At 40.5% G+C, this 15,970-nt stretch overlaps 7 protein-coding genes across 7 annotated transcripts; 3 read left to right on the forward strand and 4 right to left on the reverse strand.

The window, feature by feature from the left end:
- Nucleotides 1-3,614: 3,614 nt before the first annotated feature.
- EAF01_002408 (uncharacterized protein) lies at nucleotides 3,615-4,580 on the reverse strand (the record flags this gene model as incomplete). Its single annotated transcript, XM_038910660.1, has 1 exon — nucleotides 3,615-4,580. The coding sequence occupies one exon, from the start codon at nucleotides 4,578-4,580 to the stop codon at nucleotides 3,615-3,617; it is 966 nt and encodes a 321-aa protein (XP_038773582.1).
- A 78-nt stretch (nucleotides 4,581-4,658) lies between these two features.
- EAF01_002409 (uncharacterized protein) lies at nucleotides 4,659-5,132 on the reverse strand (the record flags this gene model as incomplete). The annotated part of the gene is made up of 1 exon (XM_038910661.1): nucleotides 4,659-5,132. One exon carries the CDS (start codon nucleotides 5,130-5,132, stop codon nucleotides 4,659-4,661), a length of 474 nt encoding a protein of 157 aa, XP_038773583.1.
- Nucleotides 5,133-7,118: 1,986 nt separating this feature from the next.
- On the reverse strand, nucleotides 7,119-7,444 carry EAF01_002410 (uncharacterized protein; the record flags this gene model as incomplete). Its single annotated transcript, XM_038910662.1, has 2 exons — nucleotides 7,119-7,276; nucleotides 7,354-7,444. 2 exons carry the CDS (start codon nucleotides 7,442-7,444, stop codon nucleotides 7,119-7,121), a joined length of 249 nt encoding a protein of 82 aa, XP_038773584.1.
- Nucleotides 7,445-8,592: 1,148 nt separating this feature from the next.
- On the forward strand, nucleotides 8,593-9,610 carry EAF01_002411 (uncharacterized protein; the record flags this gene model as incomplete). The annotated part of the gene is made up of 4 exons (XM_038910663.1): nucleotides 8,593-8,623; nucleotides 8,676-8,744; nucleotides 8,820-8,939; nucleotides 8,994-9,610. The coding sequence occupies 4 exons, from the start codon at nucleotides 8,593-8,595 to the stop codon at nucleotides 9,608-9,610; spliced, it is 837 nt and encodes a 278-aa protein (XP_038773585.1).
- Nucleotides 9,611-10,643: 1,033 nt separating this feature from the next.
- EAF01_002412 (uncharacterized protein) lies at nucleotides 10,644-11,519 on the forward strand (the record flags this gene model as incomplete). Its single annotated transcript, XM_038910664.1, has 1 exon — nucleotides 10,644-11,519. One exon carries the CDS (start codon nucleotides 10,644-10,646, stop codon nucleotides 11,517-11,519), a length of 876 nt encoding a protein of 291 aa, XP_038773586.1.
- A 902-nt stretch (nucleotides 11,520-12,421) lies between these two features.
- Nucleotides 12,422-12,757, reverse strand: EAF01_002413 (uncharacterized protein; the record flags this gene model as incomplete). The annotated part of the gene is made up of 1 exon (XM_038910665.1): nucleotides 12,422-12,757. The coding sequence occupies one exon, from the start codon at nucleotides 12,755-12,757 to the stop codon at nucleotides 12,422-12,424; it is 336 nt and encodes a 111-aa protein (XP_038773587.1).
- A 1,308-nt stretch (nucleotides 12,758-14,065) lies between these two features.
- Nucleotides 14,066-15,841, forward strand: EAF01_002414 (uncharacterized protein; the record flags this gene model as incomplete). Its single annotated transcript, XM_038910666.1, has 1 exon — nucleotides 14,066-15,841. The coding sequence occupies one exon, from the start codon at nucleotides 14,066-14,068 to the stop codon at nucleotides 15,839-15,841; it is 1,776 nt and encodes a 591-aa protein (XP_038773588.1).
- Between the last annotated feature and the right edge of the window lie 129 nt (nucleotides 15,842-15,970).

The raw sequence follows: 15,970 nt of genomic DNA on the forward strand, positions 1-15,970 counted from the left end.
AGTCACGTGATGGACCTAGAGGATCTAGGGGATCGAAGAATAAACATCTAGATCCATAGGATCCAGAGGATCCAGACAAGACAGAACTGTAGGTTCTGCAGAGCAGGAAGGTCTATATAAGAGAACAGATTTCATTACAATGTAGAGCTTCGTGCTCAAGAACAATCATTAGTTTCATTACTATAGTTACGAGAATTGCAACCAGTTACAACCTTATTGAATTCCTACTTGAAGTCTAGTCTAAACCACCTCGAGAGATCTCTAGCCACTTCCACGTGACCCTAGAGGCAGCTCCCGTAACACATCTTTAGTATTTTAAACCTTTAAATTAACTAGATCTTTATGAATACTGGAATTAGGCCTATATATCCCTATCACAGTATACTCTGAATAATATATGTACTTCAAAAAGTTATAGGAAATGAATAGATTATTAATATAAATATAATATAATGCTTTAGGTAATCTTTATATTAAGTATAGAATTACTATTTACATAGGATTTATATGTTTTTCATTTATTATCAACCCTAAAAGGGGGGGTATAACTATATTCATAGAATCATTCTTTTTATCAGTTTTATACTAATTTTATACTATAAAGAAGCCTTGATTCGCTGTTATTTATATCTTAAATCCTATAGATATAAATTTATTTTTAATAGTAGTAATAAAGCTTAATCAATCAGAATATTAAACTATATTTTCATTAATTGATATTTGATTTTAAGGTATTTATATTAAAAGATTAATATTTTGAATATAATTTGATAATAAATCTACCTATAAATGAGTATATTAGCATACAAAATTCGAATTAACAAAATGATATCTTATTCTTTCATAAACATTGCTTGTTTCAGGGTGTTCAATACGGTATTTTATATGAAATTCTTCGAATTTATTCCTTGATATGAAATATATAAAAGGGTGTGTATTAGTATTCTTATTATATTTTCAATAGGTTTCAAGTTTAAATTCGATATAAACTAATATATATATATATATGTTTAAATATAGATAAATCTTGTTTATTGTTGTGTTACGGGAGCTTCCTCTAGGGTCATGTGGAAGTGTTTAGAGTTCTCTCGAGATGGTTTAAACTAAACTTCAAATAGGAATTTAATAAAATTATAATTAATTACAATTCTTGTAATTATAATAATAAAACTAATAATTGTTCTTGAATATAAAGTTCTATATTATAATAAAACTCATTTCCTATATAGACCTTTATTCTTATTGAATAGTTTAGATAGTTTGTTTATTCTGTTTATCTATGAATAGTCTGAATAGCTTATCTATCTTGTCTATTTATTACATAATACTTATTCTATAATTTATAATGTTTTTACTATTTATTTAATTTGTGTTTATTAATTAATTTGTAATTACTATTTACCTTGTATTTATTATAAAATAAGTATTAATAAATACAGGTGCCTATCTTTTCCTAATCATTGATTACTTGCTCGATTATTCTTATTCCTAATTACCTTTTAATCTTATGGTTTTTATAATACTATTTTCATAGGTCATAACACCAAGGCTCGTCTTTACCTTATAATCCATGTTGCGGTGCGGGTACCTCCGTAATATAAATCTAATAGAAAAGTATTTTCTATTCAATATTATAATAAATATAGAAAGACAAATTATAATATAAGAACCTATTAAAATAATATAATAGATTCTGAATTATTAGATTCTAAATAGTTTTAATTAATTGATTTAATTGTTATTAAATAATATGAGTTTGAAAGTGTAAATTGAGGTAAAAGTGATATATATATTGATATAATACATGTACTAATAAACTACGTTATCTCTTTCAATTTTCTTTTTAAAATAAATAATTAATTAAGGTATTGAATAAAAAAAATTATAATATTAAAATACTTCAATTATATTAAAGTTCTAGAATTCAATCTTATTTTATTGACTTTCTATATAAGCTTCAAATTAAATGATTTTTCGAAATCAATTTTCACACTAAAAATAAGCGAATTTTACAATTTTTAAAGAATTTTGAATTCAAAGCTCAATTAAACAAGAATAAAAATATCTATGAAAAAAATCTATTCATTTTTTTAATATATTTATATAAATATTTATGGATTTTGAAGCTTCTATATTAATATAATATAAGGGTAAGCTTTTATTCTATTTTGAATAAGGTGAGTTTTAATGTAAAAAGGCCTTTCGCGTAAACTTTATGCATACATAGTACTGTATATGCCGAGGTATTCGCTTCGATTTTGCTTTAATGAGTACCCCGTATTGCTCCGTGTTGATACTTCCGTTCAGGTTTCTCATGGACTTTTAGGTTACATTACATTAAATATCAATATTTGATAATCCCTTTTCCTGCTTACTTGGATTGCGTACGCCTATTGACGCGCTTCTACCACGAGATCAAATTGTGAATCTTTGAGGGCCTCGCGATTGATGCGTCGATTGGACATGCGTCATCAACTGTTTCCTTACCCCTCTTCATTTATTTCATACTTTCTCCATGAGGATGTACAGAGTTCAAAACGGCATCTACTTAACCGAAACTTCAGATCTACTAGCTAGCGCAGTTACCCGATACATGTTGTGATACACAGGTATGGCTTTGTATTGATATGCATCACGAGTGTGAATGGCACAACGCTATGGTGGCAGCAAGGAATAGAACCATCGTGATGAGATCAATACCTTTAGTCACACAATTGATGGATTACTTAAACTCGAATATATCGGCATACCAATCATTCGCTGATCTCGTAAGATTTCTGCATAGTATTGAAAGCTCTACTTTCAGCCGCGCTCGAGTCTATTCCGGTTTTCCCCTTCATTGACGAAGATACCATTTCTTTCACTGAGACCGCTTTTGGAAGAGTATGAAACCATAAAAGTCCATACGCTGTTCTCATCTCGTCTTTTCGCTTTCACCGCCAATTTTTTTCTTATGAGCGAGCAAACACAGCAAACACGAACCGCGTAATCATAATTCAAAACAGACTCGCTTCTCCACAACAAACATAGTCCAGATGGCTTAGTGGTAGCGCACTAGGTTTTTCACATCCCCTCAAACGGGACCTCTGCTTAATGTCCGAAGACTAATTTGCTTGATAACTCAGTTCGTCTGGTTTGGTTCCGGTCTCCGTACGCGCTACCTAGGAGAGATTGAATTTTTGCTATTTTATTCTCTCTATTATACCTGAAAACATTGGGTGACGCGATAATCCAAATGAGAAAGAGGAGGGAAATTTCAGCGCAAAGGGATTAATCCACTCAAAATTCAACTGATTTGAGTTTCGAGGCACATGGTGAACAGGCTGGTGATTATCTCACTATTTTCCAGCAAATCGATATTTTTGCAATTCAATCTAAGGAGTGGAACTTCCATCAGGGTAAGACTTGTTGTGCGTCTCGATCCTACTAGCCACTCTCTTCGAACCCCAAGAGCAACAGCTATATATTCTCGGAAGTATTTCAGAACGATCAGTGGTAGAATCAAATAGTAGAGTTGTAGTGAAATAGTGTGTCGTTCGATGCACAGTGCCATCAGCTTCAGCAAAGGGCCCTATGGATATTTTCTACTGTAATTCTAAATCACACTCAAGATATCAAACGATTGCTCCTCCACCTCTCAGCCATGCTCTTACCCAAGCTCTAACTCCCTTATCTCCGACCCCCTTCATATCCACTCCTCTTCCTTTTAGGTCACCCCTCCTCACATCTTCCCAAATCCCACGCGCTTCATCGTACCTCTTTCCACTCCACAGTTCCCACATACAGATACCCAGCGCATACAGATCATCTTCTTTGGTCGCTTTCCTATCCCTTCCTTTCATCCACTCATTTGCTCGGTTCGGAGAAATCATCTTTCCGTTGAGGATTGGTGTCCATTGCTCTTCTTTTTCATGATCGACTGAGTTTTGAGAAGAATCTGAAATAAAATGAGAATCGTGGAAATTACTCAGTTTAACACTGACTTGATCGTTTGAATTCCCAGAAGCACAGAGCAGAAAATTCGACAGATAAATATCACCGTGCACAATGCCCTTTCCATGTAAATCTAACACAACCTGTCGCATAGATTCAGAAATCTTCTTACGCTGGGCGGGTAGATATAAACGAGGAGTTAGAGGCATTTCTTGCGCAATTATGATGCCGAGTGTGCCGTTTTGGTAACCGTCGGTGTTTTCGGGAGTGGAAACAGTCCCGTGGATAGTTACGCCGCAGGAGCCGGCGGCAAGATGCATTTGCAATTCATGAGGCGTAACGCCTGATTTGTATAGGAGGGAGTGAGAATGGAACAAGTGAAAAGTGTTTGCGAGGGTGGAGGCAAAAGGAGTGGGGTTTATAAACGGAGTGATGGTTTCGAGAGGATGATTGGGGGGTATCCAGCGCGATTCAGCTAGGGATGTTGAGTCTGAGACACTAGAACTTTGAGAATGAGATTGGTATTGTGTAGTCGTGGGGTTTTCTGAAGAGGTATGTGAGGTTGGATGTAAAGGGGGTTTGGGCTGGTATGTGATAAACGAGGGGGTTTTGTGATTGGAACTTTGAGGTTGCCATTGCGTGTTCATACTGTCGCTTCGTGATGTTATATTCGGAGCTCCTCGTTGATATGGCGAAGAATCTGTGCCGTTCAGTATTTGAGATTGTCAAGATGCTGTATTGTTATCTTGTGTCGCGTTCTCCGCAGTCCTTTGATAAGCCGATACATTGTAGCGATTGCTCCACTCTCCTGGCATCGATGTCGGGTACATCACGTTCAAATTATTCGCAGTAGCTATCGGGGTTCCGTTGTTTTGTACCGTGTTTATCCACGCCGAAGAGCCATAGTTTCGGTCCTTAGCGACTGGTGTTGAGGCAGGCGGCGATGGAAATGATGGATGAGAATTGTAAGACGATGGAGCAGATAATTCTTGATATTCTTCACTCCCAGCCATCCATTGCGGAGCCCAACCAGGCGACGAACAGCCTACAATTAAGTTGGAAGAAGTCGCTAATTCCAAACAATCCAAATCTCCCCACATTTGAAGGTCTTCGTCCGAAATGGGGGGGTGTTCAAAATCGACTGTTCCATTATTGTGGTAAGGCTTGCTATTGCTTGGCAAAGAAAAGAGGTGATCCATATTTTGCTGTATTCTTTCGCATCAAGAAATACTGGGGGTCTGCTATGGGGAATTGGGTTTGTGCTCTATGGTCTAGCTGGGCTTTAATGCATATATGAAATCTTCGCTTTGGAGCTGCGACCAGGATTCCGACCTGAAAAGAAGAGTTTTTCTCTCTCTTTCTTTCCCTGTTTCTTTTTTAGGTAGTGGTGGCGAGGTATTTGTAGGCGTTTCGGGATCAAGATCACCATTACGCAACGATCTTTTGATGGTCGTCAAGCGATATTTAGTCATGATGTAGAGAAGATCAACAAAATGGTAGGAGTGAGATAATCAAAAAGGTACTCATGGAATCTTTGATCGTGAATTGCACGCGATATATCAGACTTGTGACTTAGATTTCAGTACAGACTTCGCCAGCTCCAGACAGATCAATGCACAATATAGCCATCACATAACATGGATATCCTGTAATAGTACTCACATACGCCTCAAATGTTTCGAATTCCTTCTTTAGCTTCAACTTATCGCCCCTAAACACCTCATGCTATTGATTCGTACCGATGGCAAGACAAGATTTGAGTATACCTTGGGCATCAATCTTGACTCTGACAGGCATACTCTTCATTGCGTTTGTTTCCGGTGGATGATAACTGAACTGGTACACGTAAAGAAACTTAGGCATGAACGTCAATGGGGCAAGTCATAAATCACGAGAGGGAGACCTCAAGGGTACATGCAAGTAGGATATACGGGATCATATTCCTGAAATACCGGGCCTTCAGAGGTCGTGGAAGTGAAGAGTTTTCAATGCTCGCGAAGCGGCCACTTGGCTATGGTGATAATGCCCACGATCACCACTTGATTAGAATTAGATATTTACAGTAAGAACATTCACAGGAATGAAACGGAAATTATGCAGTTTAACTATTTGTAGAGATCTAGAACTATCCATTTTTGTCTCCGATCTAGCTATCAAAATTAACCGTACTCCAAGCTCATATCCTTTTCCTTCGCCGAAAAAAAACTCCTGTGTAAAGACCTCATCTTTATCTCTGAACGCCCCACCCAGCCAAGCAATGTGAAGGTGACAATTCTACCCTTATTTTCATCCATCCCATCTTTGCCTCTTTTCGACATGCTCAAGATCTCTCTTCACAACATTCTACTAAAACTCGTAACTAGTTCCGCAACACTAACCCAAGAATAACGAAAACAATCCAAGCCCCATTTCGTCTCAACCTACTAGCTGCCTGCTCAGAAGACCACAGAGGCGATTTGATTCGTCTCAGTATACATGGCTCCCGAACGTGGAGGAGTGGATTTTTGGAGACAAAAGAGGACCTTGTGCAGGATTCATCGAAATATGGGAGCGAGAGATCTGACGTGCGATAGTACCATGCTGTGAAGTGGAAGAACTATCCGTACATGACTACGAGAAGCTTATACCAAAGTAGGGATAAGTATTTGAGAAAGAAACTGACAAAGGAAAATGAGATAAACGAGTGCAATTTATGTGTGTAAACGATCGTAGCTATGTGGTTTTATTCGATGACCTGCAAGCATTGTTGCAGAGGAATTGAAGATAAGTAAAGTTTAACGAGTGCGTTGAAAGTATAGTGTGTGTATGAAGTTTGAAATTGTTTCAAAGAAACACTGGCCTATCACAAGCTGTTAGTGAATTCAAACTAATACTCGGCTACATATTACGTATATGCTAGAACATACCAATGACTTGATGCCCTTTGCTCGGCTTGTATGAGATTCTCCAGAGCGATAGCATTGTAAACTGCTGTTCAGCCTTACGCTGATTCAACTGTTGAAATTCGGGATCGTATTGATCGTTGGGAATAGATGATAAACGTGAACAGCTTAAGATATTGAGATACTTTAAAGAACAAAAGACTAATAGTCGTCCGCCGTCGCCGAAACAGGCTGGATCTATCCCCGCGTAATTCTCAATTGTCACATGTTCATCATCGTAGATATGAGCTCACACTGGAATACTCATTTCTTAGATGTTGGTTTAAGAAAGATGTGACGTTCGAGCTTGATGATGTGAGGAAAAGTTGGCAGATTCCAGCTTTCAAATATACGTAGCAATAGATAGAGAGAGAAGACCTCGGAAGAACCATAGTCGGCCGCTAGAATGGCAATCGACCCGGCTATGCATAATGAAAATTTCATGCTTTTCGTGTAAAATTCTAGGCCCCCTTCATTTCTGAAAGCTAAGCTGACTTACTGCTTAGTCTACGAAGTTTCAGCAATCTTGACCCTTGGGAATGGTCAGAAATGAGGCGCCAAATTGGCCGTTGTGGTCCAAATCCTTCCATATCGACTTTCTTATCGTTTGAAACACCAACGATCAATCATTTATCAGAGATGTAAAGAAGCTTGCCTGCGATAACCTCATCGCCGACCCATTAACTCAAAACAAGACCGACACTTCAGCCCTATAATCAACTTTCAAGCCTTTAACGTGCACTTAACCTCTTTGGGTTAGACCACATCCGAACGCCACTATTGTTGGCAGCCACACTTGTACAACTTATTAGCAAACGTACACAAGGTGTCCAAGCAAATGCGAACGCAGTTTCCTGCGAAGAGACAAACATATCAATTGTAATAAGGATTTGAATTGAGTCTCAAATCGGAGGGAGCTTTTTCCACTAACAGTATTCGTCGCAGAAGGCTGGAAAGGTCCAACCAGCTCTCAGATCGGATCTTCGAGATTCTGTCCATATCTTGGACCAGAAGACGAGAGATATGTATGGAGCACAAAATCATTCCTACCTGTAGACCCTACGACAAATGAGGACCCAAGGTAGAGAGAGGAGATTGTTTGGATGCTTACCAGAGCCTCAATTCGACCTTGAGCATGACCCAAAACTCAAAATTGCACGGGCGCGTGCGATAATGACTTTGCGCACTGTTAGCAGCTACTCAAGTACTGAGCACTAGCTTGATTACGTTATCGGTTAATGTCAGTCTGATGAACGACAAAAAAGATCACGACCGTTGACTCGAGCGCTTGCCGTTTGTAGGCCGCGGTTATTATGTGCTGTCCTTTACTAACAATTCTTTTCATTGAAGAATGGGCCTAGTAGGTTACTTAGTGGTTTGCAATGCCTGTTTGAATTCATAAAAGTTTCTTGGTGTACCTAGATCCAGTGATCTATCGGTCAATATGGTCAACAATTGAAGGCACAGCAATTGCACAGCATGGACATTCAAGTCCAGCCAGAGGTGGAGCAATGGATACTATTGTTTAACAACAGCCGTATATAGTGAGCGAGGTCTTCTAGTCCTCAAGCCATAAGCCAGGTTATCTATCTGCTCAAGTTGAAATCTAGCAGTGCAGAATTTCTCATCTGACAGATTTTCTTTCGTCATTCATTTTTGTGTTCTTTAAAAACCAATAGTCACTCGTTTGCACCGTCGTCACTACTTAGTGGCATCATTCTAATCTCACATCTTCAAAATGTCTGGCCGTGGAGCATGGAGACCCATGAGTAAGTTTTTCAGAAGTCCTTGTAAAACGAAGATTGACTTTATTACTCGCAGACCCAAAGAACATTACTGTTCGAGCTGCAGTATGGATTATTGGAGCCATCCCATTTTTTACATTCTCGGGTAAGCCCATAGACACTCCTTGCTTCTTGTCCGATGTATCAATTCGTAGATCTGAGCTAATGTGTTGATGTTTAGCCATGTCGATTGCCGGATCTGCGACAACAACGCCAGGAATGCAGAACGTCTTCATCGGGCAAATCGCCAAGGTAGGCAGTGATGGATCTAAAATCGGCGGATTGAGATTTGGTTACATGGGTCCGTGAAAATATTATTCCTGGTTCTGCGAATCTTCGTTAACAAGCTATTTAGGTATATGTGCTTATGTGGGAGTGGAAGGAAGCAACGGAGATACGTTCAAGAACACAAACGGTTTTCAATGCATAGGCAAGCAGTATAGTCAGTCACCCGACGAAATTGCCGCAACACTTCACGTCGATTCAAATATCATACAGTTAGGACAGAAGTTACAGAACGACATATCTATTTTCATGCCTATGGTCGCATTATCTCTTTTTCTCTTAGGATTCCTTGTTGACACTGGTGCATGGCTCCTTGCAGGTCTGGGAAAACCTGCTGGTAAAATCGGCATGGTAGCCATGCCATTTCTGTGGGCATCTGTTGCTACCAGTCTTGGTGCAGCATATACGCTTACTGTTTCCGTTAATGCAATCAACACGGTACTTGGAGATACAGCTGTAGGATGTTCTGCAAACGTACAGATTGAACAAGGGAAAACGCTTGAGGGACTCCAGTGGGCTGCATTTGCCTTTGCTCTTCTCTTTTCATTCGGTATCTATATGGTCACTAGAGACACCATGTATGGATTCAATATTGCTCCTCGTGCTAGATCTCGTGGAAGAAGAATGAACGATGCGTACCCCGATGAGTATTCCGAGGAGGAGCGATCGTTAAGTTACGAGAGATAATTATAGCTGGCAAGCTGATGCACCAACAATTATGTAGATCAAAACTTGGATATTACTTGCAATATGAAGACGTATATTGGAAGAGGGGCGCAGAAGCATGATGTGGCGTTTACGAGATGTATAAATATTATTATTTGGGCGGGTGCTTCCACTTTATGTTTTTCTATTTCTACTAGTAAGCTAGAGCAATGTAATTTAATTTGCTTTATGATCTTGGGTTTTGACATATTTCCTTTTCCGATTTCGAATGATTCATAATTTCAAACTCTTAGGTCATTTTTTCGTACACGAGCCGAGTTGCACGTTCACAGTTGGAATGGCCATATTTCATATTCAAATGCAATAAACAACTGATACTTCACGATAGGTGCAAGTGATTGCCAAGCACCTCTAAAGTACCAAAAGAGGGCAGTCAAAATAGGTGTACGCAGGCTACAAAGTGAATGCTGGCTCTTGGTGTCTACAAAGATATTTGGCCTGTGAAAATCGCTCTGGTTGACTTCATCATTGGTACTTCGTACCACAAATTGTGCTAAGACCTCAGTGATATAATTTTCGAAAGAGATTGGAATATTGATAAGCCAATCCGAAATTAGAACATTGATAAGTCAATATTGAAATACCATCAAACCTTCGATGAGTTATTGTTCAGTGGAAAAAGAACATTTGTATACAATGATTGTTCATGTCGAAGAGATACTCATCAGTCATTTTCCAAAATAGATTGGTAGATCAATGAATCATCACTACAAGGGGAATGTAACACTAATGATCCATGATTCATATCGAATGTCAACACTACATCTTCACGTGTTCTGACTCTGAGCAGGTGCAACACTTGATTTCACGTGCAGCATGACTCCTTTCTTTCGCCTATCTGCTCAATTGATGACTCCCTCTTGGTTTATTTCCTCGCAAAATTGTGTTCAATTCCACAAATTTGTTTAGATACCTATTGCTGCCTCAAAGAAAGTCCCTCCCAGCCATCAAATTCAGACTTTTAAGAAAAACACCATACTCGGGAATAGCCACAATGTGCTTCACCTATCAAGTCATTTACGGCTGCACAAATGAACGCAAGGAGAGACACAATCTCTTCGCACATCGTCGCTGCGAACTCGGAAGCATCGAAAAATGCCCTATCAAGGTGAAAGCCATTGAACTCAAGCATCTATTTTGTGAGGAGTGTCTCGAAAGGAAACTTGCCACCACGAAAAGCCCTCCGTACAAGATTCCCGATACACGTGCAAAGCATTTAGTCGAGGCGTTAGATAAGAAGGCTCAAAATGGAGAGGCTGTACTGAGAAACGACTATCTCAAGCGACAGGCTTCATTTTTCAGTAGCTGCTCCATGGCGAGAGATCTTCACACAATTTCCGGAGATCATTCACCCTTTCACATCCAGGAACTCATGCACCGAAGGCTCAATAACCAGGATATCGATGCAATCGAAAGACTCGCCATAGAAATGCAGCGTGTTCATGTGGGTGGTTTCGCGAACGGACATCCTTATGTTTACCCGGTAGCAGCAATGTTACACAAAGCTCTTCTAGGAAGCATCATTGCGCGCGCTGAATCCAACGGTATTATTCAATCATGCTGTAAGTATGGAACACACGAGCCACTGGATATCGGAAACCAAGGCGTGAATGTCGTCGTTCGTTTTGGTCTTGCCAATACTCACAACAACGAAAGAGAATGCGGTACTTGCAAGGACCATCCGTGTCCCAGTGGTCAGTCGTGTCCAAAATGCAGATGTAGTATGAGAAGACATGTAAAGTATAAGGGAAAGGTTGGCAGTTTGGTCTTTGTGGACTCAGACATTACGCCTTGGGAACTTCGAGCTATACAGGATATGCACAGAAAATTCTATGCCGAGAAAGCTAAGCCTAAGGGTTCTAAGAAATAAAGGTTATGTCTCTCAATGAACTGAATCCTGGGATAGTTCAGGCCTCTGTCACACACATACTATCTCATAGTGCTTTAGAATAAATGATTGCATGGTTTTCAAATATACTTGAATAGCAACTTTGAAGATGCGTGATTCTCGATTCACTGTAGTTGACTCAAACATTTTTTAAGTGAGAGGTAATCCAATATAGTGTAAACCTGATGCTAGCAAAGAATCACAGTCGCTAGCTTTCAAAAGGCTTTACTCTGATTGCAAATGTTAATACGTCAATATAACTCTAGCACAGGAATGGTATGCAAATTATGAGTGTACCTCAATGCATAAGGCTCTCCTGGGTATGCAGTCTCTTGATACATTAGGAGCTGAAACGACGAGTGAGAAACACTTTCAATAGTTGAATACCTGTTGCACTTTCGAAGAATCAGAATCTTATTTTGGGGCCGCTCAAAATCTGTAGAGTGTCAAAAGCGTTAATGGAGGGACAGATTATCAGTATGATTCCAGCTTGCTTGCGGTTTGCATAGATACAAGTGCGGTGCTTCTTTGCTTTAGAAAGCCTTGCTGGTTATAGCGTTCTAGTAAGGTGTTACTTGGAGATTGCTTGGGCTGCCATCGTTGAAGAATGAAGAGCGAATCGCCATGAACCAGTACCATGATCAACCTGTGGAGATTGAATCTTAGGGTTCTACTTCTGATTGGTGTGGTTCGCTTCTCCTGGGTTACCATTGATACTAGAGGGAATAATTCCTGAAAAGTACACAACTACGGAAAATTCAATCTCTCACTTTTTGACACTCTTGTCAGAATTGGCAGGTTTTTCAAGAGTGGAAATTGTTTAGAATTGAAACTATCGCTATGTGGGCTCAAAATGTTGATCTCAAGTGATCCGCTACGAGAACCTAAATACCCCGCATCCCCCTGATGGCGACCTTGCTGTCGAAGTTTAAAAAAATTGTAGACTCAATGTACTTCTTCGATCCAACCAGTCCTTTCGGTCCTGGAAACTTCTCACGATGCTTTTCCAATCGGCGGTTATCTTCGTTGATAACTCGGTGAAGCTCCGCTGGCTTCACGGTGCATATCTGCCTTTCTCTTATCAATTTTTCAAATTGCTCGATAACGGACCATTTTCGTTGAATTTGATAGAAGCTGCCGACAATGACAAATGGGACGGTCAAACATAAAATCTTGTTGTGGAGACAGCTGGGGCAAACATTCAAGATCGAGAAAACCATGGTGATAGTTCGATGCGTGAGTTGATGGAGGTCTGAGGCTTCGAAGTTGTTGATTGAGGGGGGCGATGAGAGTCCGAAACTCGAGAACGTTGGTTGAGATAGTGGTGAATGGATAATAACTACTGACCTTGGAGGTTTTTCTACTTGTGAGGGGTCTAAGTTATGAACTAAGGAAGACTTGTGCGAAGCTAACTAACATTTAGAGTAAAATGCTACCGGAATGTCTTTCACACTATAGGTGGCATCACGTATTTCGCTGTTATATAACCTAGATAGAACTTAGAATAGATAGACATAGACTTAGAAGGAATGGAACAGATAATTTACCCTCGTACTGATACATTACCTCACACCTCTTTTGGTTGTATATACCCTTCTTTGGTCAAGTATTCGTCATAGTTTAAATCAGGAAGAGGGAAAAGTGGCTTCAGATCTATCAAGATGCATCCTCTACGACAGGGAAATAAGTAACAGGATTTGCGTACTTCCACCCTTATTGATTAATTGAAACCACAAACCAACTTGGCTTCTGTTTAAGTTGGAATTTATAACAAAATAAATCTTATTTCGCTTACGTCAAGGCATCATGTATGTATAACAACAGAAAGCAACTATCAAACGCAGTAAGCATTACATTAGGAATCAGTTGTTCGAAAGAAGATCTGTATGCTATTACTCAATAATAAACACTTAATATGAATTGGTCCTAAAGACAACGTCATTACAATGTTTCAGACTACTTGTTAGAACAATTACGAGCAGTCAAAGATATTGGCCATTTGTTTCCCACTCGGTAGAAGTAAAAGAAATGGAAGAGATGCAGTTGGATTTTTATAGCACAAGTTCGATTTGCAAAACTTCACAAGATAACTGCGTGGTGAGCCATGGCAGCCTGCAGGCCTCAAGAATTGGGACGATGATGGTTCTTCAAAGCTACCACTGGGAGCAATTTGTTACTCTAGACGCATGAGAGCATATAGACACTTGAACCACCTGACACAAAAGGGATGCTGAATGACCTCTACGGTGTTGAGACTCCAATGCAGACAAATCATCAGAGATGTGATATAGATCTTATTTCAATCGTCATACACCAGAATTGGAACCAAATCAACTTAACGCAATCGATCGCGATGTCAATCAATACATACTACATACTTACACACCTATGTAAAAGGGTTCGTGTAAAGATTCATCAATGACGAGGCTGAATCCCAGCCTTGTTTTAATTGGTCAAGGCTTGGTCTCGACAACCATCTTTCGTATGCGAAGCATCAACCAGCTCCATGACACCAAACCATCAACAATATGAGTTCCGAGGCTTCGCGGCCATTAATTCTACCCCAGAATCGGAAACTACGACACTTACAAGGTATATACGTCCGGAATCTGACTCTTTCTCGTCCGCGGGGGAAAACAATCGACGATGCCGGTCTAAATAAATCACCACAGAAGCTCGAGGCTTTGCGCCGCGAATCGCAATTGCATCATGCGCAATCATCCGGAGATCTACGACCCTCTGCGAGAACTAGAAGATCGAGTTCCAATTGGGTGGGTGCAAGTCCGTCTATAAGACAGAAGAAATTGGAGGATGTAAGGGATAGTCGAATGGCAGATAGCTTCTTCACATTGCATTGCGAGGGACAGAACGATCCGATATATATCAGCGAGGTTGTAGAGAAGGCAATGAATCCTACGTTTCGATCTTTCGAATTATCCTCATTCGGACCTGCGACGACGCGACTCGATACTGTTATTGTAAAAATATGGGTTAAACGACAAGATTTTGTTCCACTGATCGAAGAGGAAGTTAATCTTCAGTCACTGCAATTCTTAGGACGACTGGAAAATCGCCCTTTCCCACCCAATTCTATTATTTTCCAGCTCGTAGATGGCATATATACCATTGATCTTACTTCCAAGCCACCTCGACCGCGGCCTAGTATTGCGCTCCCTACATCCTCCTACAATGCATTGATGCGCCTCTCAAATCTCAATGAATCCATCCAGGATGCTTTGGCTACGCGCGAACAACTAACTTCTCAAATAAATGACATACTTACCAACAACACTTCGCCGTCAACATATATCCCCGTTGCCAAAGAGTCCCTCGCCCTCGCCAAACGCTATGTTACCACGTCCCGCAAACTCCTCCACCATTCCCAAGCTCGTCAGCACGATCTAAAAACATCTATATCCTTACGGCGCGCCGCCATTTCATCCGGTTATGCCGTTCAATCTGCCGCCGAGGCCGATGTTCAAAATGCCCAGGAGCATCTCAACAATTCCCGTACTCTCCTCACAAACACCAAGTCCCTTATCCGGGACCATCGCCGTCGCCTCTGTGAAGAACTCATTGAAATCTACCCAATCGAACCTACCTCTCACCCCCTCCTCTTCACAATCTGCGGTCTCCCTCTTCCAAACACCACTGATGATGATAATATCTCATCGGCCGACGAGGATGTCGTAGCCGCCGCTCTCGGCTATGTCGCGCAATTAGTCAATCATCTGCAGTACTATCTAGGAGTTCCACTCCCCTACCCCATCACACCGCATGCTTCTCGATCTCTCATCCACGACCCTATATCTCTCGTACAAGACCGGCAAAGAATTTTCCCCCTCTACCCCCAATCTGTCATTCGCTTTCGCTTCGACTGGGGCGTGTTTCTCCTGAACAAAAATATTGAAGCACTAGCCGAATCCCAGGGTCTCCGTGTCCTAGATATCAGACAAACAGTTCCGAATCTGAAATACCTATTATACGTCTGTAGCGCAGGCTCGGAAGAATTACCAGAAAGGAAAAGAGGCGGGGTCAAGGGATTACTAATTGGAGGTTCTGGAACCATCAGAGGAGGAAGCAGAAGGGGAAGTGAAGACAGTGCATTGACGAAAGAGGTCGGTGATGCGGTGAGAAAGGCATTGGAGCATGCAAATGGGGGACTAGGACTTGGATCTGGCATGGAAAATGGTGCTGGGAATGGAAATGCACAGGCGGCGCATAATGGTCAGACTCATAAGGAGCCATTGGTCATGGCAGGACATAGTTTGAGGACGAGTGGGCTGAGAGAAAATGTTCATTAGATAAGCGAGGTAATATCTGGTTTATTAGAAGGGCCTGGTTACCCTGTAGTACATATTTAATCGTGTATCTAATCATGTGTTTGCTAAATATAACACTAGCGGAAAAGAGGAAGAGCGAGAACAATAGCG

This window comes from Botrytis porri, assembly GCF_014898465.1.
Source record: "Botrytis porri strain MUCL 3234 chromosome Unknown BPOR_003, whole genome shotgun sequence".
Lineage (NCBI taxonomy): Eukaryota > Fungi > Ascomycota > Leotiomycetes > Helotiales > Sclerotiniaceae > Botrytis > Botrytis porri.